Below are 23944 nucleotides of genomic sequence, written 5' to 3' on the forward strand. Positions count from 1 at the left end.
TGGTCACTCTTCCCGGCTCCTCCTCTTCCTATTTAATTCCCGCGCCTACTACCGCGTTGCGGGACGCGTTGCGGGGCGTAGTCCGGGGCGAAGCCCGGGCAAAGGGCGGGCCCGTTTAAGCCCGTTCAAGCACGGACAAGACCGGACCGGGCCCTGTCCCTGTGCTCCACTGTTTCGCCGCGCACAAGGAAGTAAGTCACTATGGATACACGGGGTAAATTAACGAAATCACAACCGATAGTATCTGGCACATTGGATAATTTTATTATCAGGGCGAACTCCGTAATCCAAGGCGAACTGAACTTACTAGAAAGGCGTTTATCTGACGGGATTGCCAGTACACGCAGGTCATCTCTGGGTTTAATCGCATCTGCAGGCTCCCCTTCAAACCTCGATGACTCACAAGCAGCACTGATGGACAGTATTGATCGTACAATTGAATCTGTATTATGTGACTTAAGATCTAGCTCCCCCTCATGTAGACATACTCTTCAACCCATCCCTGAGGGTACGGATCATACTATGCACTCCCGATTGCCGGACCAGATGCCAAATCGAGCACAGTATATTGAGGAGGGTGCTGTTCCAAAAAGAAAACGTGTGGGGGCCACTAAGAAAGGGAAAAAACCCAGACTCGATAGACCTCATACTAGTACCGTTAATGCATCTATTCCAACATGTACAAGGCCTGCCCAAGTCAACAGTGGCATTTTCAAACCCCCATTGGAACAAACTGTATTGACGTCTAATACATCCATACATGTCTCTGATTGTGACTTGGAACCCGATGAGGCCTCTTGCCGATATAATGATACTGTAAATACTGCTATCAAGGGTCTTCTTACTTCATTGATTGTTAGGTTTGATGCAATTGACATTAGGCTTAAGGAAATAGAAAGGGTCGTTACAGCCCCGGCAAACGTATTAGTGAGCAGAGCCAAACCGTGTGCTGTATGCGAAGCAAGAAAAGCGGACTCACATTTTCCCTCCCTTCCTATTCCCTTAGGCTCCCCAAACCCACTCCAAAGGAAGGAAATCCTTCCACTTGGAACTCGCGATCCCATGTCAAACATACCAGAACCTACTCCAACTATTTCTTTGCCGGTATCCTCTGCCTTGCAACATACATCCTCTGTGCCTGCCCAATGTCAATCACAATCCTTAACTAAGAACTTAGTTACAGTACCCAACCCACAACATGCAGATTCGGACCAAAAGAATAAGGATCCAAGAGCCAACATTAATTCAAATACGGCTCTAACAAATAGGAGAAATATAATCAATCTCCCACCAGAAGCCTCACCTTATGTTGTTGTTTTAACAGGCGTCCCGGAACTTACTAACTCATCGCCTGAATCCTATGCATCTTTAAAAAACAAAGTCATTAACTGGCTTAACAAGCATAGGCCTCTCCCCTCAAATATTAGGTCACAGGTTCTAATGGTTAGAAGGGTTCCTTGGCTCGGTAGCACTACAAAGAATATTACGGGTGACTGTATTTTGGTTAATTTCAGCAACCGCCTAACAGCTCCCTATATTCTTAATTGGACTGGTGGTAATAGTACCTCCCTTATTAATTCTTTACCTCTGTCTTTTTTCTATCCCCCAATTCACACTTTCTTCCAGGATGATATGGATGATAATTGGTTTAAAGTTGGGGGCAATGGGGCTAGAGGCAGGCCTAGGCGCGTCCATATCTATGAGCCCTTGTCCTCTGGCTACTCAACTTTTAACAGGTATGCCTGTCTCGAGGATGTCGATTGACTTCCCCAGGAAGACTCTACTTCTGTTCTATCTCCTCCAGTGCTTCCACTTCCTAATTGCCACTCTACCTCTCCTGTTTATATCCCTGTTCCTATTACCACTCCTACTTCTCCGAATTTGTGCGAGCCTTCCGTTTGTAAAACTCTCGTAGCTCCTTCCAATTGCACAACAAAACACAAAGTGCTCTCATGGAATATAGCCGGTCTACCCAGTAAACTTGATTGCCCAATTTGGGGCTCCTTTATAGATCTCCACCAAATTTGTTGCTTCCAAGAAACCTGGGCAAGACAAGATTACCATCGATTGGGTTACGCTACTTATTCAATTCCGGCGGTGTGGGGTGGTCGTGGCCGCCCTTCTGGCGGTTTGACTATTTGGGTTGCTACTCACCTAGGATGTACTGTTACTAATTTTGAAACCGGGTCTGATGATATTCTATGCTTGATATTGGATTGGGGCTTAGATAACAAACTGGCGGTGATTAATGTATACGCCAGACCCGTGAATTTTTGTGCGGAATCCCGGGTGATTGAGGCCCTTTCGAATGTCTTAACTGGAATACCCGACCACATAATGCTTCTTATAGCTGGTGATTTTAACTCTCATTTTGAACCACTCGAGGGCTTGGTGGACCAAATAAACCTAGAAGAGGACGAAATCTGGAATATTCCTCAGGTTTCAGGTCCAATGGTTAGGGCCTGGACACCTTTGGCTATCCAGATTACCTCCTTGACAATGGTCCACTCTATTAGGGCTTGCAATGGACGAACTACTCTAGATAATCCCCCTAAGCCCACATTTAATAAACCAGGTAGAGAGGCCAGACTTGATTATATTTTTGTTCAAGCCAAGGACTGGAATAGAGTCCTTGATTTTCAAGTCATTCCAAGGGGGGAGAGTGACCATAATCCTCTTATACTGGATGTCTCCTTATCTGGTCTGTGCCCTCTAGATTTAGCGTCGCCACCTAATTCGGAGCCATCGGACTCAGCTACTCTCTCAAATAATAAGCGGAGAATTAAATGGACCAAATTGGTTCGCAATGATAAAGAAATATCCCAAGTTTATGCTGCAGCTGCCTCGGTTCTAAACAAAATAGTGGAGATTCTAGAGCAGTATTCCCCTCCAAACTATCATGAGAAATTGGCTACTGCCCATCAGGAATTGTTTCTTATGTTGTCTGGGTTATTTAACCCTATCGTTCCTTGTAAAAAGGGATTCGTCAACCAGCCCAACTGGTATAACAAGACCTGTAGATCGGCCAAGAGCGACCTGCTCGGTGCTATAAAGAAGAAAGCCTCTAAGGCTGACATCCAACACAAGAGACAGATTTATAGATCCCTGATACATTTTGCCAAATTGGAATGGGCTTCTGAAAATTGGGAGAATTTAACATCTGCCCTAAAATCTAGAGATTCAAGGAGATTTTGGTTGATTGTATCTACTGGCACAACCGAACCTCCTGCAATTGTAATTAACAACATTGCCCCAGAAGCCTGGGAAACCCACTTTAGCACTCTCTATAGGGGCCCGATGTCTGCCCTAGCGAGCCCATTATATGCAGTATCAAGCCAGGATCAGCTAATTTTTACGTTAACTGAAATCCAGCTTGCAATCTCCCAACTTCCTGCTGGGAAAGCACCAGGGTTGGATGGGGTACCAGGTGATTTGTATAAACACGAACCTAGAGTATGGGCACCATATCTTACATTACTGTTTAATGCTATCCTTGACGGTTTGCCTATCCCCTCTACATGGCTAGGCGCCGAAGTTGTGCCTATTTTCAAAAAAGGGTCCCCACTGTTGCCAGGGAATTACAGGCCTATTAGCTTGATAGATGTTGCACAAAAACTTTTCTCGAGGCTGATCCTGAATCGTATTATGGAATGGGTCGAGTCATCTGAGATCTTGAGCAACTACCAAGCTGGCTTCCGAAAGAGCGTCTCCACAACTGATCAGATTTTTAGGTTGTGTATGCTCTTCTGGAAAACAGTAAAGATAGAGGGGGGCTCCCTCTATACAGTTTTTGTCGATCTCCGCGCGGCTTTCGACTTAGTTCCCCGCACAAAATTATGGACCGTGCTACAAGATTTAGGCCTTCCAGGGCCTCTCTTGCACATACTGGTGCGCCTCCATACTAATAACTATGCGAGGGTAAGATGTGGTAGAGATGGCAGCCTCTCAGCTAGTTTCCCTGTCGAAAGAGGGGTAAGGCAGGGTTGTGTTTTGGCGCCCACGCTGTTTTGCCTTTATGTAAATGGTCTCATTTCTCATTTAAATGATGTACCCAATAGAGACGCTCCACGCCTTGCGGGTACTGGCATTTCGGCCATTATGTTTGCCGATGACACGCTGCTTCTAGCTAAGACCCCTATGGGGTTACAACGTGTCTTGGATGGTTTTGTATCCTTCTGTATTGATCGGGGGTTGGAGATCAACACGGCTAAGACCAAATTTATGATCTTCAACCCCCCTAGGTCCCTTCGACCTAATCCCACCATAAATGGAACCAGCTTAGAAAGAGTCCACACTTTCGAGTATTTGGGTCTAACTCTTAACGAGAAAATGACCTGGTCCCATCATCAGATAAAATCAAATTTAAAGTTAAATCAAAGGGTAGGGGGAATCCTGAAACTATGGAACCAATCTATGACCCATCCGATTGGTCCGCCTCTGGAAATTTATAAAATGCAGGCTCGTGGGGCTTTAATTTATGGCGGCGAACTCTGGGGCATTGATTGTGCCCCTGAGATTGCCGCTACGGAAAACAAGTTCTTACGGAACTTGTCTGCCCTTCCATCTAGCACGCCGTTACTTCCCTTGAGGCTCGATATGGGACTAAGACCGATAAGGGAAGAACTTGGTGTGAAGCCTTTAACTTTTTGGAGGCGTCTCTGGACAACCCCTGAACTTTTGAGCTATCGCTCTGAACTTATGGAACTCTACCTTCATCCAGCTCTGGGCAAAATCCCATGGCTGAATTATGTCAAAAATGAATTTATTAAGCTGGGCCTACAGACCCATTGGACAAAACCCCTAGAGGCCTGTGCGACTATACCTCGTAAAGAACTTGTTGCACTATACCACAATTCTAATCTCTCTGCATCTCTTGCAAATGAGAATTTGGGATCAATGACCACTACTTTTTTAACCACTAAGGACCACTATAGATTGGAAACCGTCCTGAATGATATAAATCCTGTCGCCCTGAGAAAACTATTTTTACAATGGCGATATAACGCACTTCCAGTTAGAGCACTCACCAGTAAGTGGCACCCGCCTACCTTAAAAAATTGTCCTGCATGCTCTAGTGAGCTGGAGGACGATATTCATTTAATGTTTTTTTGTCCTATGTACACTAAATCTAGGAAGAAGTGGATCGCTCCTATTTGTAGGAATTGGGGCTTTAGACGACATTTAGATGCCTATAGGCTGCTGAAAAGTGATTTATCTTCTTCTACTGTTTTTGCTATTAGCAAGTACCTAGCAGCAGTATGGTATATTAGAAGAATTCACCTGCCGAAATGAAATGTAAATTGCTTATCTGTGGCTAGGATTATGCTGCAATTTCCCTATTCGCAATTGTATCCTCCCTAGTTTATAGTGTATTTTTTATTAATGAAAGATTTCTTTCTTTAAGATAATTTGTGTGATTTAAATGCATTTGTATGATTTCTTTTATGATTCGCCGAATTGAAATAAAGATTTAAGAAAGGTTCTGCGGACGTGCTCATCTTTCCTGCAGACAGTTGTGATACCGTTTCCAGTCCGTCAAACCTTCACCCTGCTGGCGTTTTGTGCTGTGCCTCACCCCTCTTAAAAGGAGAGACTCTGTCGCTTTTACCCCAAGAGAGCACGGGGATTCTACATTTATCATACCAAAGAACACCTGGTGGACGATCAACTCTTTGTGGTGTTCTCTCAAGCGAAAAAAAGCAAGGCTGTGCAGAAGGTTCATCTCCAGCTGGATTGTGTGCTGCATAAAATTATGATGAGCATTGACTAAAAATCAGCCTACATAAGGACTGCATGCTCATTTTATAAGGGCAAAAGCTGCTACCACTGGACTAGCACACGGAATCTTTGTACTAAACATCTGTCATGCCGTATCCCTCCGGACGTTAACAAAGCGCTATTGCCTGGACAGTCCGGTTTGCAGAGAAGGGCATTTTGCCCACTCTGTCCTGCAGGACCTTCTGGTTTGATTCCATTCACAGACCCACCTCCGAATAGGTACTGATTTGGTATCTATTCAAAAGCTGAGGAATCTACAGCTAACAGCCTCTATCAGGAGAACAAGTTACTAACCTTCGGTAATGTTCTTTCTGTTAGCCACAGATTCCTCACCGACCCTCCCATCCTCCCCATTCTGAAATTGGACTCTGTCCATTAATAAGATCTCATTTCTAGAAATCTACTCACTGTCTTAACTATTTGCTTTTGGGGCTGTGCGTCTGGGGGTGCTGACAGTCTCGAAAGCAACTGATGTCCGCGTATGAAAGTAGTATCTATATAGGTTGATACTTCATTTTCGGAGCAGAACTGCCTAAAGGTGCCACATTCCAAAGTGCAAGGGTACTGCTGAAAAGTCTGATGCTTGGAGTATTCAAAAGTTGAGGGATCTGCGGCTAGATAGTCTCTACCAGAAAGCGAGTTACCAAAGGTAAGTAACCTGTTAATTTGTTTTTTATAAAGACTACGTCATGGTTCAGCTTAATAAATATTATGGTACTGTAATGTGGATTTCAGATGCATGCGTCTGATTGCAGAATCTGAAAGAAACACGTTAGTTAGATTCCTCACCTTAGAATATCCCCAGGCGTCAGACTGGATCCGGAAGATTTTTCGTCAGCAATACCCCTTGCGCGTCGCTAGGCGTCGTCTGTGGCTCCGCGTCCGTCGTCGGCGTCGTGCGCCGGAATGACATCGTCGGAGTACTTAGACGCCACCCTCGCGCGCTGACGTCAGTTCTTCTTTTTTCCGCGCCAGTAAGCGCAGATCCGGGAGAGCTACCCCTTTAGTCAATTTTTGACTAACTTTTTTGATCCTTTTTGATCGTGTCTCGACACCGGTGCCGGTAGGATGCCTGGGTTTAAAGCCTGTACGGACTGTCACCGATTGATGTCGGTTACGGACCATCACCGCCGGTGCCTTTACTGCTTGGGCCTCGATCACGACGCGGAGTCTTGTTCGGACTGCAAGGCTCTGACCTCGAAGGCTAGACGGGAGCGGTCCCGTAAGCTTCTCGAGATTCGCCACTCGGCTCCGCGCGCCTCTCGATCCCGGTCCAGGAGGAGGTCCAAGGATCGGTTGCGGAGCCGCAGCCGACGTCACCATCGGTCGTCGGCATCCAAGTCTTCGGGTAAGTCGAAGCATTCCAAGAAGTCCAAGAGGCGGCACCGCTCTTCGGACTCCCCTCACCGGTCGCGCGACTCGGCCGAGGGTCAGGGTGGTTCCACCCCCGCGGCTCCGGCGGCGCCGCAGGCGCCGCGCACGTCCCCATACCCTCCGGTCCCTGGGACTAACGCGACGCCGCCGGAAGTCAGTGCCTTCCTCTCGGCCATGAGGAACCTGGCTCCGCCGTCGGCGCCCGCTGGTGCGCCTTCGGGCCCCGCGGACCCGACTGGGCTGCCTTGCCTGCCGGTGGCTCCGGCGCCGTTGACTGCTCCGGCCTCGACGCCGCAAGCGCCCGAGGGACCCGTTCTCGAGTCCCCGTCGACGCCGGTCGACCTAGTCACGCCTCCTCCGCCGGCTTCGACACCGGTACCACCCCCGACGTCGACTCTGCTCGACGTCTGGCCCCAGTTCAGTCCCACTCCGGGCCCGGCGCAGGTCCGGCGTCGATTGACGCCGAGAACGGCGCCGCTAGAGACACATTATGTCTACCACCCGGCTCCGTTACTTTCTCCTCTATACCAGGAGTCGGATGATGGGGACAACTGGGAGGGATCCGAGGATCCTATGGCCGCTCAGGCTCAACTGTCACAGGACTGGGCAGATGAACTGGGGAGGCCAGTGGCCTGGACACCTCTCCAGACACTGGATTTGTCTCTCCTCCGACTGTGGCTTCGGAGGAGGGTGCTGCTTTCTCTGTGGTGCTGCGCAAGGCGGCCGCAGCCCTTGGGCTCGAGCTGCCTGCCGTGGCTGTGAGGACTAACGTCCTTACTGAGGTGCTTCAGTCTGCAGCAAGCTCCACTGAGCCTCTGCTGCAATTCAATGAGGCCCTCATTGACGTTCTGCAGGGCACCTGGTCCAAGCCCTCCACAGTTCCTCCTGTGGACAGGAACGTCGCCAGGCGCCACCGCCCTGCTCCGGGCGACCCCAGTTTTCTGTCCCAACACCCTACCCCTGAGAGCCTGGTTATCCAGGCCTCCACCTCCCAATCCTCCTTCCCGACCGCCCCGCCGGACCGGGATTCCAAGAGACTAGAACAGTTTGGCAAGAAGCTGTTCTCTTCCCTTAGTTTGGGCCTGCGGTCTTTGAACACCGCTTGTCTCTTGGACCGTTATTCCCACTCTCTGTGGGATGCGGTGGAGGGCGCGCTGCCCCTGTGTCCGGAGGAGGTCCGGACACGACTTACCCAGGCTCTGGCCGATGGGAGGGATGCTGCGCGACATGCTATACGTTGTGGGCTTGACACCACGGACTCGCTGGGTAGGGCCATTTCTACCACAGTGGCGCTTAGACGTCACGCCTGGCTGCGGTCCACGTCATTTTCGGGCTATGTCCAGAGCACTCTCATGGACATGCCGTTTGATGGCACTCACCTGTTTGGCGAGAAAGCGGACAGTGCGCTGAACCGCTTTAAGGACTCCCGGGCTACGGCCAAGTCTTTGGGCCTCTCGGCCCCGCGGTCGCAATCTTCCACTTTTCGCCCCTTTCGTGGCCAAAGAAGGGGTGCCTCCTCACGTGCGCCTAGCCGCCAGCCGCAGAACCAACCTGCGCGCGGTCGCGGACGTGGTTTCCGCCGAGGCGGTTCTGGAGGACGACGAGGTCAGCCCACATCCACCCTGGCAGCATCCGCCTCAAAGCCTTCCTAGTCCGAGCTTTCAGGCCCATTCCACGCCAGTGGGCGGCAGAGTTCGCCATCACCTGCTCCACTGGCGGTCCATCACATCGGACAGGTGGGTGCTGCAAATCGTCCGAAGGGGCTACTCCCTCCCCTTCGAGACGACCCCTCCAGCCATGCCACCGCAGCACCACCGTATCTCGGGGGATCATTTGAATATTCTCCACGAGGAAGTTTCGGCCCTCTTGGCCAAGGGGGCCGTCGAGCGAGTTCCGAGTCCAGAAGTGGGTCGTGGTTGTTATTCCCACTACTTTCTGATTCCCAAGAAGGGCAAAGGGGGCCTACGCCCTATCTTGGACCTTCGGAACGTCAATGCCTTCCTCCGGAAGGAAAGGTTCAAGATGTTGACTTTGGCTCAGGTTCTAGCTGCCCTAGACCCCGGAGACTGGATGGTAGCGTTGGACTTGCAGGACGCATATTTCCACATCCCCGTCCTGCCGGCCCACCAGCGTTACCTGCGGTTCACGGTGGGCCCAGAGCACTTTCAGTTTACGGTGCTCCCCTTCGGCCTCACCAGTGCCCCTCGGGTGTTCACGAAAGTGATGGCGGTGGTCGCAGCTCATCTGCGCAGATCAGGGGTTCCAGTCTTTCCCTATCTCGACGACTGGTTGTTGAAGGCGGGCTCGCCCCAGGCAGTCGTCTCCCACCTCCAGACTACGGCGGATCTCCTGCACTTGCTGGGGTTTTCCATCAACGTGCCAAAGTCACACCTGAGTCCCTCTCGGAAGCTCCTTTTCATCGGAGCGGTTCTCGATTCGGCGCAGTTCCGGGTCTATCCACCGGAACAGTGGGTCCGGGATATACAGGCCCTGATTCCCATCTTTCGGCCTCTATCCTGGGTTTCGGTCAGGCTAGTGTTGCGGCTTCTGGGGCTGATGGCCTCCTGCATCCTACTAGTGCATCACGCCAGGCGGCGCATGCGGGCTCTGCAGTGGGACCTGAAGTTTCAGTGGGCCCAGCATCACGGCAACCTGTCCGACCATGTCTTGATCTCGGAGGGCACTGCACAGCAGTTGCAGTGGTGGCTCACGTACCGCGATTGGGTCATGGGCAGAAGCCTCTTCCTTCCCCAACCGGAGCATGTCGTAGTGACGGATGCGTCCCTCCTGGGATGGGGTGGCCATATGGGAGAGGCGGAGATCAGAGGCCTCTGGTCTCCGGCGGAGTCTCGTCTCCACATCAACCTGTTGGAGTTGAGAGCGATCCGGCTTGCACTGAAAGCCTTCCTTCCCTCTGTCAGGGGCAGTGTCGTGCAGGTGTTCACGGACAACACCACCGCCATGTGGTATTGCAACAAACAGGGCGGGGTGGGGTCGTGGACCCTTTGTCAGGAGGCTCTGCGCCTCTGGACGTGGCTGGAACACCAGGGCGTCACCCTAGTGGTTCAACATCTGGCGGGCTCTCTGATCTCCAGAGCAGACGAACTCAGCCGCCGGTGCATGATGGATCACGAATGGCGTCTGAACTCCGAAGTGGCGCAAGGTCTCTTTCAGCAGTGGGGAGAGCCTTGGTTAGATCTATTCGCCACCGAAGAGAACGCGCAATGTCAGCAGTTCTGCGCATTGGAATTTCCAAGGCGGCACTCGCTCGGCGACGCTTTTCGTCACGAGTGGAGTTGCGGTCTGTTGTACGCCTTTCCGCCTATACCACTTCTGCCCAGAGTGCTGAAGAAGATCAGGCACGACCGGGCCCAAGTCATCTTGGTGGCTCCGGATTGGGCACGAAGGTACTGGTATCCCGAGCTACTCAGTATGTTGACCGATCCTCCGATACGTCTGCCCCTTCGGGAGGATCTTCTGTCGCAGCAGCAGGGGACGGTCCTCCACCCGAACCTGTCCAGCCTCCACCTCCATGCGTGGAGATTGAGCGGCGACAGTTGATGCCATTTGACTTGCCTCCTGAAGTCTGTGATATCATTCTGGCAGCCAGGCGTCCCTCCACAAAGTCGGTATACGCCTGCCGGTGGAACAAATTTGTGGCATGGTGCACAGCAAAGGCTGTGGATCCCCTTTCCGCCCCTCTTTCTGAGGTTCTCCTCCTTCTTTCTTTGGCCCGGCAGGGCTCTGCCCTGGGCACCCTGAAAGGTTATCTTGCTGCCATCTCTGCCGTCTTGCGGCTTCCTGATCAGCCCTCTCTTTTCAAGTCCCCTGTGGTTACACGCTTTCTAAAAGGCATTACTCATTTGAGCCTCTTCGTAATTGTCCTCTTCGTCTGCTGACGCTTAAGACTGCTTTTCTGGTAGCCATCACCTCGGCTAGACGGGTGAGTGAGCTCCAGGCTTTATCTTCAAAGCCTCCTTTTCTCTCTGTTCATCCGGACAAGGTTGTCCTTCGGCCTCGTCCCTCCTTTCTTCCGAAAGTGGTGACTCCTTTTCATCTTGGGCAGTCTGTCACCTTGCCCACCTTCTTTCCACCTCCGCATCCTTCCAAAGAGAAAGAGAGGCTCCACCGTCTGGACCCAAAACGTGCGCTCTCCTTTTATTTGGACCGCAGGAAGCAGTTCCGGGTGGACGACCAACTTTTTGTTGGATACGTGGGTGCTAAGAAGGGGAAAGCGGTGCACAAACGGACCATCTCTCGGTGGGTCGTTTTGTGCATCAAAATTTGTTATTCCTTGGCAAAAAAGGACCCTCCTGTTGGGCTGCGCGCCCATTCCACTCGGGCCACTGCGGCTACTACTGCTTTGGGACGGGGTGTCCCTTTGCAGGACATCTGTCAGGCGGCAACGTGGGCTTCGCTACACACGTTTGCCAGGCATTACTGCCTTGACATCCAAGTCCGGAGGGATGGCTTCTTTGGCCGTTCTGTCCTCCAGGACTTTCTGGTGTGATCTTGGTTCGCAGACCCACCACCGGGGATGGTATTGCTTGGGTATCTATTCTAAGGTGAGGAATCTAACTAACGTGTTTCTTTCAGATGAACAAGTTACTTACCTTCGGTAACGATGTATCTGTAAGAAACATTAGTTAGTTAGATTCCTCACTGACCCACCCATCCTCCCCGTTCTGCGAACTGACATCTAGGGTTAAGGTTATCCTTTTCAGGCCCCTAGATTTTATTTTTGGCACCAGTGTCGGTCTTTGCATGGCTCTGCGTTTCTGGCGCGGAAGGCTATGTACAAGAACTGACGTCAGCGCGCGAGGGCGGCGTCTAAGTACTCCGACGTCATTACGGCGCCGACGACGGACGCGGAGCCGCAGACGACGCCTAGCGACGCGCAAGGGGTATTGCTGACGAAAAATCTTCCGGATCCAGTCTGACGCCTGGGGATATTCTAAGGTGAGGAATCTAACTAACTAATGTTTCTTACAGATACATCGTTACCGAAGGTAAGTAACTTGTTCTTCTTCACCTGTAGAATACTCCCTAGACACTCTTGTGGTATTTTTGCAGCAGTGCTCCCACGCACCGGATATAAGCTCCACCCTTGTGCGTCAATGTCAGTTAATTTATTTCCTCTCCGTCGAATGCAGATCCAGAAGTCCACTCGCTTTTTTATTTGTTTGTCAGTTTGACGAGTTTTTTAAACCATTCTAAATACCAATGTATTCTGAATTCCAGTGTCCCCACTTAAAACCGGGTTCAACCATGCTGCGATTGTCAGTTACATACCCACATGAGGGGTGCCTGTAATGTACGGGCTTTCCGCGCTACTCCAAGTCACATGAGGAATTTCTTCTCAGGCCCTGAAGGCTTTCTATGACCTTAAAGCAAAGCTATGTCACCGAACATCAAAAGAAAACGCACAAGTGCTGCTCCTGCTCTAATTCAAGGGTGCAGACTCACTCCCTCTCTCGAGGCTAATCCCGCAACATATCCTATTCGCGGTCACGGTCATCCAGTAAGGCTAAATCGAAGCAGATGCACAAGAAGGTGAAGTAAGACTCTTCTCCATCCTGCCACTGTATATGCACAGAGAGGTTCTGAGGGTGTCCAGGTGCCTTTAGATCTCTCTTTCAATCTCTAATTCAGGGGCTGATACCACTGTTGATTACAATGCGCCCTGAGTTTCCTAGACCATCTGCGACCCCGCAGCAGGTTGAGGCCTTTAGGGGCGCCATACTTCATATTTTTGACACTTTTCCAGCTCCCATTTAAGTGCCTTTAGGCTCCAAGGATCCACTGGGCCCCATGGATCAACAGGGCCATCCAGTCAGATTACTGCCAGTAGATGAGTCCTCTGCTACTTCTAAGCCCATGAAACCCATTTGAATTCTGCCCCTACTCAGTACCATTCCCCATTCCTGCTCCAAGAGCTTGTTTTTGTCGATGCTGGTGTGACCCCAACCGATGTTGTGCTCCGACTCCACCGAGTTCCTATATAGTCACATCTTCCTCCACCAGCACCAGGGAGCTGTCCGTAGTAATTCCACCAGCTTTTCAAATGACAACTCTTACCAGAATATGCCACCACTAGGCTATGGCGATGGTTGTAATGGTGAAGATTTACCACCACATTGCGATGATGACCTTTTATATGGGATTTACAGGAGGCAGTGGGCTTTTCCACAGGCTGCCAACGGAAAAGAGTGCTTCAGGACATGGCCAGTTAGATCTTGCCTACTGTCTCAGAAGAGTTTATGGTCACCTTTACTCAAACCACTCAAGACTAGAATGCCTCAATGTGTGAATCAGGTTGGTTTGGATACTACTGATTGATTGGGGTGAGCGGTTGGCACAAGTGTGGCGCTCCATCGCCGTGTGTGGATGTTATCCACAGGCTTTTCTGTAGATGTGCAGGCATCTCTTATGGAAATTCCTCTTGATGGATCTCACCTTTTTGTGGGAAAAAGCAGAAACTATCCTTGAACGCTTTTGGGAAAGTAGAGCCACCAGGCACTTTTATTCATCACTGTTGACCCTTCCGAGAATATTCAAGGAAAGACATGACTTACACATCCCAAACAAAAGAGAAAGGTCAAAGAATTTCAGACAGAATAATATACATCATGTGAATTCAGAAAGTTCTTCAAGCTGCATAACTACTCCTACAGGGAAATAACCATTTTGTTATGCTTCATTTGAAACAGATAATGTGACCTCATCTGCATTAACAGTTACCTCTCTATCTGGGCCCTTATATAAAGTTGAGGGTGGAGATGAAAAATCGTTCATTCTTTTTTCAGCAATTCGGAATTTGAAAATCCTTTAAGAAATTTCTCGAGGTCAGATTTATTCATAAATCTTTTAAGTCCCATGCACCTTATCAATTGCTTTTTTGGAACCGTTGCCTGCTACATGGCTACAAGTGTGAAAAGTGAATTAAAAGAAAAGAAATTAAGCAGACCATTTGGTCTGGGATCTTTTTTATTTGACAGGGTACAAATGTATACTTGTAATACTTTCTGTATCATTTGTGAGATTGTTTAAGATCTCTTCATCCATACTATATGTTTTTTGCCTAAGGCAGGGGTAGAAGGGTACTTGTCATTTCAAGGGATTGAAAGGCTTTAGTTTCAACCCTTTGCAGAGTCAGGGCTTTATAATCAAGACTGATGTAGCTGCAAAGGAAGTTGAAACTACAATGTACCTTGATGTTTCAAGCTTGTCTGACAATTATTTGTTGTCCAAAGTGCCATTTACAAAAGGTTTGATTGTTCTTCTACCATTTGCATTAAGTCAAATGTATTTGGTCCACATGCATTTCAAACATATTGGACGTATTCACCTAAATCGCGTATCTACTTGTGAGATTAGCAGCAAGCTGAATTTGTATAGGTCATCGTTCTCTGCAGGCTTAACACCATGCTCCAAATTAATTTGGAATAGATTGCAGTGGGAGGTAAAGATGTTTAGTTTGATTAAAATTCCATCTAGGTTTTCTGTGGTTTGACTGAGCTTAAAGGTTTTCTGCTCTCTAACCAGTCACAATCCTGAATGCATGACTTGATCATCATGCATGTGTATAGTCTTTTTAGGCAGAAGTTAACATTCTTTGATAAGTTGGTGCCAAAACAAATACTAAAAAACTTCAATAGAACCATTGTGTAGCTATTTATGTCCAAAGATAATTTTCATTGTTAAAAACAAACAAATGAAGGTTTAGGTAGAAATTAGAGTAAGGATTATGCTCTTGGTTAGAAGCTGCATATGTGTTCTGTTTATTTTATAAATGCTATGGCTGTGAGAAGGGACAGGTCTAGAAGCAAGAAAATTGTAGCAATTCAGTTAAATGATAGAGAATTGGTTACGGTAAGGTACAAGAAATTGGATGGACTACAGTTATGGGTACAGTATATTGAATTGGACTAGCTGAAAGAGTTAGTTATAGATTCCTTACCTTAGAATTACCCCCAGGCGTATGACTGGATCCGGAGAATTTTTCTTAACAGTACCCCTGTGCGTTGATAGGTGGCGTTGGTCGACTCTGCGTCCATCGTCTGCTTCGTGGTTGCTGGGATGACATCGCGGTGCCTACTTAGACACACCACCCCTGCACGCTGACATCAGTTCTTTCTTTTTCCGTGCCACCTAGTGCAGATCCGGAGAGAGCTACCCCTTCATCACTTTTTGACTAGTCTTTTTTCGACGTTTTGTCGACTTCTTTTTTTAGTCTTAGACTTCTGGTGTGTGAGGGATGTCCCAACGCCGGACCGGGTTCAAGCCTTGCAACTCCGGTCACAAGCTGATGTCAGTGATGTATCTGCACCTCGTGCGCCTTTGGTGCCTGGAGCATGACCACGACCATAAGTTGTGCTTCGACTGCCAGGAATCCAAAGACTTTGCAGGAGCAGTCCCGAAAGCTGTTGGAAGCCCGGCAGTCGGCTAGGTCTCTTACAGATACATTGTTACTGAAGGTAAGTAACTTGTTCTATGGTAGGAAGTATCAGTTGAAGTTTGGTTTTGGTACTCTAATGTTGTATCTTTTGACATTCAATAGAACTTTTAGGTGCTGTCGCCCTTTTGCACTCCCACTCGAGTAGCAGCGATGAGCAAAGTTGGTAATCTTAGGAGACATCATAATGTGTAATTTAATTTTTTAATTATTTGTCTTTTCTTTACTGTCTCTATATTAATTGTTTGTTTTCAGATTGCAGTGGATATTCGAGCAGCAAAACGAGAACTGAAGAAGGCCAGAACAGTATTACAGATGGATGAGCTTAAGTGCCGTAAGCGTGTTCTGAGGAGGATGGGCTTTGCTACATCCTCTGATGTCATTGAAATGAAAGGACGTGTTGCTTGTGAAATTAGCAGGTAATTTAAAAATGTTTCAGTTATTACCGTTGAGAATGAAATTTTGAAAAACTGATATCTGCAGCCATTAGCTTATTTTTATTTCCTACACTTTGCATTGAATTTGTTTGACTTGAGTGGACTATCGGATAATAATGATTTGACTTTTTGTGGTGGCAACTCTCTTCAGTGAAAAAAGGGAAACTGCAATTTTTCTAGAACTATTGAAGGGGATGCTTTAAAACTAATGATTTGAGCGATCATTGTCACATTCCTTGTTCAGGTCAAAATCTTCACCCACGTGCTACTGCTTAGTAGTCCCCCAAGTGCTCTGCTGGTCTAATCTAAACTGTGTGATCGTCAACACAGTCTCCCCCCCCTCAAGAAATCCTACAACCCTCATGCCAAGAAAGTCAGCTGGTTCTCCACTGAACTTCGGGAATCCAGTCGAACCTTCAGACGTCTCAAAAAACTATGGAGGAACTCGAAAACCCCTACCAATCTCAACAACTACAAAACAGCCACCACTGCCCACCACAAACTCTTCAGACACTCAAGGAAGAAAGCACTCCAGAACAGAATCTCCACCCATGCACAGAACAGCAAGGAACTCTTTTGCATCATCAAAGAGTTTGCCCAACCCAACAGAGAGTCCACCAACATCCCACCCACCTCTGCGACAAACTTAGCGCCGCCTTCCATCACAAAATCAAGACCATCTATGACAAATGCGACAACAACCTCCACGAAGAACCCACATCCACTGCTTCCTGCACCACATAGCCGACGCTGGACAGCCCTCCGCATAAAATACACCCTAAAGACCATGAAGACCACCCACTCCGGGGCCCCCACGGACCCCTGCCCCCACCACATCTACCACAGAGCCGCTAACAGCATTGCCCATGAGCTACAAAGAATCATCAACAGATTCTTCGAGGCTTCCTCCTTCCCAGATGACTGGAAAAATGCATAGGTATATATAGATATAGAGATATATATCTCTAAATAGAGCGATATATAGAGAAATGGAGTGTCAATTTAAAGAGAACATGCCCCAGTACCACCCCCTACTTAAAAAAACACATTATACTGCTAAATTCTACTTCTTATATCTCACTGTTTTGACCCCATTGTCGTATCAAAGATGTCTTGGGGAGACTGATTATGGTGGACAGTGCACAATAATATTGTACAATTAATATAAATTACATTTGTTAATATCTGCAATCTTGATTAATGCATTCTGGTAAATTACCAATTATCAATTCATGTTTCAATTGTACAGATGTTTGAAATCTAACTGCAATAGTGTACTTCTGATCACAATATATATTCCTCATTGCATGATTAAGGCAGGTGATGCCGAAACGCGTAGCAATGGAGTGATAACAATAAACCTGTGAATCCAGTAAAAGTCGTTGGTGTCGGTGTCCTCTCTTTTGTGGAAGATAGGACTTGGTGGTTGATATATATATATATATATATATATATATAGCCACATCCTCCTCGTTAGCGCTGAATTGCAAAGTTTTCACTTTCAATAGGGCCCGTAAACATTTTATTCATCTACGGTTCCTCATAGTGTTATATTGTCGAGTACAACTTTATTGACATGAATAAGCCGCTCATCACTAACAAAGGCGGCATAACTTTTCAGGTGTAAATGACCTCCAATGTGCTAAGAGTTCTAGTATGTATGCAGATAACTTTCTATTGTCAATTCAGCCCCAGTGGGCATTGGTGAAGAAAATTCAAAATTACATTTTCAAACTATGATGCCTACTATGACATTAACCCTAGTGGGTAATTGTGTCTTTTCCAGAGTACATAATCCACATATAACTTTCTAATTTTTCATATAGGTTTGTATTGTCTTTACATAATGCTGTGTGTATAATTGCATATAATAGTACTTGCAAAAAAATGTAAGCAAAGGCATGTGATCATCTTCATATAATAGCTTAACTAAGGTGAAATAAACTTCATCAGAAATTACTAGATCTGGTATTAGTCAATATCTTCAACTCAGATACCCTTCATTTGTGAACACCATCTGAAAAAATGAACAGAACATGATTCAATGACACTAGATATTGTCCTTCTCATTTAAAAAATAGACATACTTTATATGACTATTAACTGTTAAAAACATGAATTACAGCAGGAGACCTTAGAGCTAATTAAAATTTGCCTAGAATGTTATCAAAATCAAATATATAACAGACCATGATTTTCCTAATTAGGAAAAGCCAACAAGTTAATCTCCAAGAAACCAGGACATCTCTTCCTCGGAGTTCAGACCATCTGGAATCTTAGTATTAAGTTCTAGAATATAGTGAGATTCTAATCGCCTCAGCTTGCGAATTCTGTCCCTCCCCTCATGGTTACAGGTATACGGTCTATCACAAAAAATTTCAATAGATTTCGGTTGCTGTTGTGAAATTCCTCGTAGTGCCGTGCTATTGGGGAAAGTTTATCCTTGTTCTGGATCGCCCTCATGTGCTCAAGGATGCGTTTTTTTGCAGCAAACATAGTGCTGCCTACGTATCTCTTGGCACATGGGCAGGTTAAAACATAAACACAATGGTCAGATACACACGTAAGATGTTTTTCAATGTATCTATCTTGGTCTAAGATAGGATAGTAGACTTTTTTCACATTAGAGCTGTGATGCAGAACTACTGAACAGATTGACTCCATATATGCAAAAGGCACTTCCCTGACCTGAGGACTACCTCTCTGCCAAATTTCAAGTAATTCTGTTCAGCCGTTCGGGCTGTACCTTCGACTAAAGGTCCTATGGGAAAATGCATGGGGAAAACGCGTTTTGGGACCCCCCTTTTTTCTCGGTCCCCGCTTGACGAATCACCCCGAGACTTTCAGGGTAGGAGCTGAGCGGAGCGCCCCATTAGTTTTGAAAATTTCGCGAGGATTCGTCAACCGGCGCCAAAGTTATTCAAAATAGAATTTTCAGATTTCCTATGGAAACACGGTCCTAACTATAACTATCTACTGGCGACCGCCAGTAGATAATATAGATATATATTACCTACTGGCAGTCGCCAGTAGGTAGTTCTAGTTGGGACCTATTTTCCATAGGAAATCCGCAACATTCTATTTGGAATAACGTTGGCGCCGATTGACGAATCTGAGCGAAATTTTCCAAACTTTTGGCCAGCTCTGGTCTGCTCCTATCCTGAAAATGTCACGGTGATTCGTCAAGCGGGGGCCGAGGAAAAAAGGGGGGTCCCAAAACGTGTTTTCCCCATGCATTTTCCCACAGGACCTGTTGACGCAGCTACAGCCTGAACTGCTGAACGGAATTACACCAAATTTGGCAAAGAGGTAGTCCTCAGTTCAGACTCGTGCCTTTTGCTTAAATGGTGTGAATCCGTTCAGTAGTTCCTGAGAAAATCAAAAGTAAAATCATATATATCTGGGCGGAGCCTAACCACACATCTCATCGTGAGATCTGATTGGCTGTCAGTACTTCATCCAAGAAGTGTTGGCAGCCATCTTGGGACCAATATACATGATAGCACCTCATTAAAAAGCATTGCAGTTAGTAGAAGGTTTTAAGACTTTAGTTACATTATAAATCATTTGTTGATGGTACCATACTCATTTTAGGAATTTGTGGTGTGTTCTAAGGTGATTTTACCATGTGAAAAAGCCTTCTGCTGTGATATCAGGAATCATGTTTGAGCGTAAACTATTTTCTCATGCTTTTCCCACAGAGGTTTGGAAGGTGATCTATAAGCTAAACTGAGAGCATTTTTTCGGTAAATTCATATTATCTTTCTCAGTCATGTGAGAATGAAGTCTGACATTCTCAGTAAAACATGTACATCCAACAAGGGCAGAGACTGTCAGTTGATTCCTTTGTGTTCTACTGCAGCTTCCCAGAGTGTTCTAAAGAACAACTAGAGCGCTAACAGTCCTACTTATGACAAACGTATTGCACACCTGAAGCCATCTTGATTGAAATAAAGTGGTAACCCTTAAAACATTTTGAGGGGGTTCTTTTTGCCATAGAAGGTATGATTAGTGCTGCAGAAAGAAAAATTAGGGCACATTTAGAGTGACTTCTCAAATCCTCTTCTATTTCATAAAAAAATTCTGACATGCAGACTGAAACATGCACTTTGAATACCTGCAGCAGACTTCCATGGTGAGCAGTAGCTTTACTACAGTGATCTAATGAGCAACTAGAGTGCCAACATTCAGAATTTATGGCAAATGTGTGACATATCTGAATACCTTCTTGATGGAATCAAAGTAAAACACTGAAAGTATTTCCTACTGAGGAGACTGCAGTAAATGAGGAAATTAGGAAACTTCATAACAAATAAATCTCCCAAGATGGCCACCAGAGACAAAAGAGCCCAAATGCAGCGCAAATATCACCCAGATGTAGCCCACATGTAGCCCAATGACAGAAGTGTGCAAAACACTTATTTTTTGTGTATTTGCAGTTTTATATAGTGCAGACTTGTCACGTATTGGAGTGCTTTACATGAGCATTGGTTACATCACACAAGATCAAATTAATTTTGGTTGTAGACATGAGGAAATTAAGTGATTTGACCAGAATCACAGAATGTTGAGCTGAAGCAGAAACTCCAACCTGGTTCCCCAGTTGCAAAGTCTGCAGCTCTGGAAGTAACACCACATCCTCTCCCCTAGGTGCACCATTTAATCAAGTGGTCAACTGGATAAAAAAAACAAAGATTACAGATAATTTAAAAGTTCTTTGTCGCTATTTGAAAACTCAGAAAATGTGTCCTCATTTTAGTTTTTTAGAGCACTAACCATAATTTTGATGCAAATAAGACCCTCTCATATATGTAATTTCTAAAGTAAATGCTCTAGGTATTACACTTTTGATTACATCAAGATGACGTCAGGTGTTCCACACTTTTGTAATAAATATAGAATGTTAGCAATCTAGTTGTTCATTAGGATACTGTTGAGAGGCAGAGGCCAGGGGAACGGACTCTGAAAATTGAAGGCAGGTAGGAGAGTGCAGAGGCAACAATTTGACCACAATGGGCAGGCAGGAAGGGCAGTGGCAGCACAACAGACTATGGAGGGCAGTGGAAAGGGGGGCAGGGGCAACAAACCAACAATACAGGACTGGCAAGAGAGGCTGTGGCAATATAATAGACCATTGTGGGCAGAAGGAAGAGGCAGTGGTAGTACAACCATACATGCCAACAGACCCGTTTCAGCCAGGAAACGTCCAATGTTTTTAAGCTCAAATGGGCTTTATTTGATCTGTCTCCTGTCTAAAATCTCCTCTTTTTCAATGTAACTCAAAGGGGAAAATCAATACCCCAGTTTTTCTTCAAAATCTCCCTCTTACCAAGTTCAAAATGTTCGCAAGTATGGTACATTGGATCATGGTAGGCAGGAGGAATTGGGGTAGGGACATGGACTCGGATAACAGAGGACAGGAGGGACATGGAGAGGTGCACCAAACTGACCCTACAGGGCAGGCATCAGGGTTTGCAGCAGCACAATACACCACGCAGGGCATGCGGGACGGGAGTGCAGCACAACAATCCATAGAAAGCAATAGGGAGGGGACAGGACCATGCACATGGACAACAGAGAACAGAGGGGAAAGAGGCAATGGTAGCTAGCTGACCATAATGGACAGACAGGAGAGAAAGCTGCAGCGTAACACACCATAAAGGGCAGGAGGGACGGATCAGGGGCATTACAATGGAACAGACAAGCCAGGAGGGAGGGACTAGGGGTCTGCACATAGAAACAGAGGGCTGGGGGCAAGGGGGCAGGGCAGGAGCAGCAAGATGACCATGGAGGTCAGGCAGGATGGGCACTAGAAACAAGACACACCATGGAGAGCAACAGTGAGACTATGATGGCATACACACAGACCATGGAGGGAAGGTGGGAGGAGGTCAGGGGCAGCTAGCTGACCACACAGGGAAGGTGGGAGGGGCCATGGCAGCACAGATGACCATGCATGGCAAGCGGGAGGGTTAGTGGCAGCACAATGGCTATGATGGGCAAGAAGGAGGGTGCAGGTGCATGCACAAAGAACCATGGAGGATAGAAGGGAGGGTCAGGACCTGGGCACAGACAAGAGAGTTCAGGGGAAGGGGGCCTCACAACAGACCGCGCGGGGCAGGCAGGAGGAGCAGTTGCAGCACAACAGACCAGGGAGGGCAGAAGGGTGTGGCAGTAAAATGGACCATGGAGGACAGGAGGAAGGGGATAGGGGCATGGCATGTGGACAGGCAGGGTGGAGGTGGCAGGGACAGGTTACAGTCATCTGACAATGCTAGGCAGGTGGGAGGGGAGTGGCAGCTCAACAGAACACTCAGAGTAGATAGGAGTGGCAGGTCCATGGAACATGGTGGGCAAAAAGGATGGAGCAGGGGCATGCACAAAGACATCGGAGGGCAGGGGGAAGGAGAATAGGGGCAGCAAGCTAAGCACAGAGGCTAAGCAGGAGGTCAATGATGGGCCATAGAATTGGGCAATGGAGGGCAGGAGGAGTGGACTGGTACATCATGCTAAATGGAGGGCAGTGGCAGCACATCAGACCATGCATGGCAGGAGGGAGGAGGCTAGTCCATGGATTCAGACAACAGAGGATAGGGAGGAGGTGGATGGGGCAGCAAGCTAACTGTTCAGAGAAGGTGTTTATTAGGAACTTTATTGTTTTTTAAAATGTGTGTCTGTGCGAACTACTTAAAATATGAACAAGTATTCAGCATAATCTCACTTTTATTCAGGAAGAAGAGGATGTTTGTGACTGTGACTCCGGGCTCACTTGGCAGAAACACCCCCTGACCCTCCACCCCCCATCGCAAAATGTAATGCCCGTGAAAAGGGTAGGTGGACGCAGTGTTATATAGAACATAGTCCTGAGAGCACGATTGAAAATGAAAACTAGATATAGTATATGGTATAAACTATGCACCAAAAAGTGTGATATAAGATGAACCGGGCGTGAAATATAATATGCAATACATTGTGCGCAATGACAGATTCATTGGAGAGCGCGAGATAGCACAGGCACTAGCGCCTGCTATGCGATATGCGCCTTGGAGTGTAATATGCACAGGGCAGTGTTGTGTAACCTAACTAGTCTCTAAAGTTGTAATATAAAATATGTGCTGGGGAGTGTAACATTGCATATACACTGTGACAAAGATATGGATCCCAAAGGATCCCAAATTGTAATATGTATGGCATAGTGCTGTGCGTTAGAACATAGGCCTCGAGGAAGGCACGTTAGATGGGGCAATATAACCCGTGCGAAGGCAAGTGTGGCATGACCTATTCACGGGGTGGTTTTACTGTGCACATGGGCTAGAGAGTGTCATAGCATATGCACTAGCTGGTGGAATACAACACAGAGGTGTGTGGCACTCGGCGGTCACTGGTGGGTGTAATACAGCATTGGGCACAGCCAGGAGCACGCTGTGACTCAAGTGAGGTTTGTCTCCTTTCCAGAGAGTAAAATAAAAAGTATTACACATCCGGTGGTGGATGTGTGTTTTATTAACCGTGAGGGGGGTTTCTTGCATAGTTTGGTCGAATTTTTGTCGAATCCCCTTTAAATGGCTTGGTGTGCGTGTGTATTAAATGTGCCCATCAATAGCTACCCATGTTTGTATAAATAAACGACAAGGGTGTCTACTTGGAGAGTACTCACCGGCGGGGGCGCCGGAATTAGGCACGGTAGGGCGTCAGACACGTCAGAGCTTCACTAGCGGTGTAAATACATTTCACGTGGATTCATTGTATGCATAGTCGCCTTTTAATGAATATCACTCAAATCATCATGGTGATAGGTACATACGGTTTGTCCAGCATGTCCTAGGTGTTTCTATAAATATATATCTGTTTTAAAAATAATAAAAAACAATGGCCGGCCCCGGGGGATGGGGTCCCTGGG

The 23944-nt window shown here is 47.1% G+C and overlaps 1 protein-coding gene across 1 annotated transcript in view; it reads left to right on the plus strand.

Moving 5' to 3' along the window:
* The window catches only part of MTREX (Mtr4 exosome RNA helicase), a 780177-nt gene that overhangs the window by 661295 nt on the left and 94938 nt on the right, over window positions 1-23944 (plus strand). Inside the window, exon 22 of the mRNA XM_085631304.1 lies at window positions 15863-16026. Coding sequence (XP_085487430.1) covers window positions 15863-16026 — 164 coding nt within the window. The remainder of the gene's footprint in view (window positions 1-15862; window positions 16027-23944) is intronic.

The sequence above is a fragment of the Triturus cristatus genome, chromosome 2_1 (genome assembly GCF_964204655.1).
Source record: "Triturus cristatus chromosome 2_1, aTriCri1.1, whole genome shotgun sequence".
NCBI lineage: Eukaryota > Metazoa > Chordata > Amphibia > Caudata > Salamandridae > Triturus > Triturus cristatus.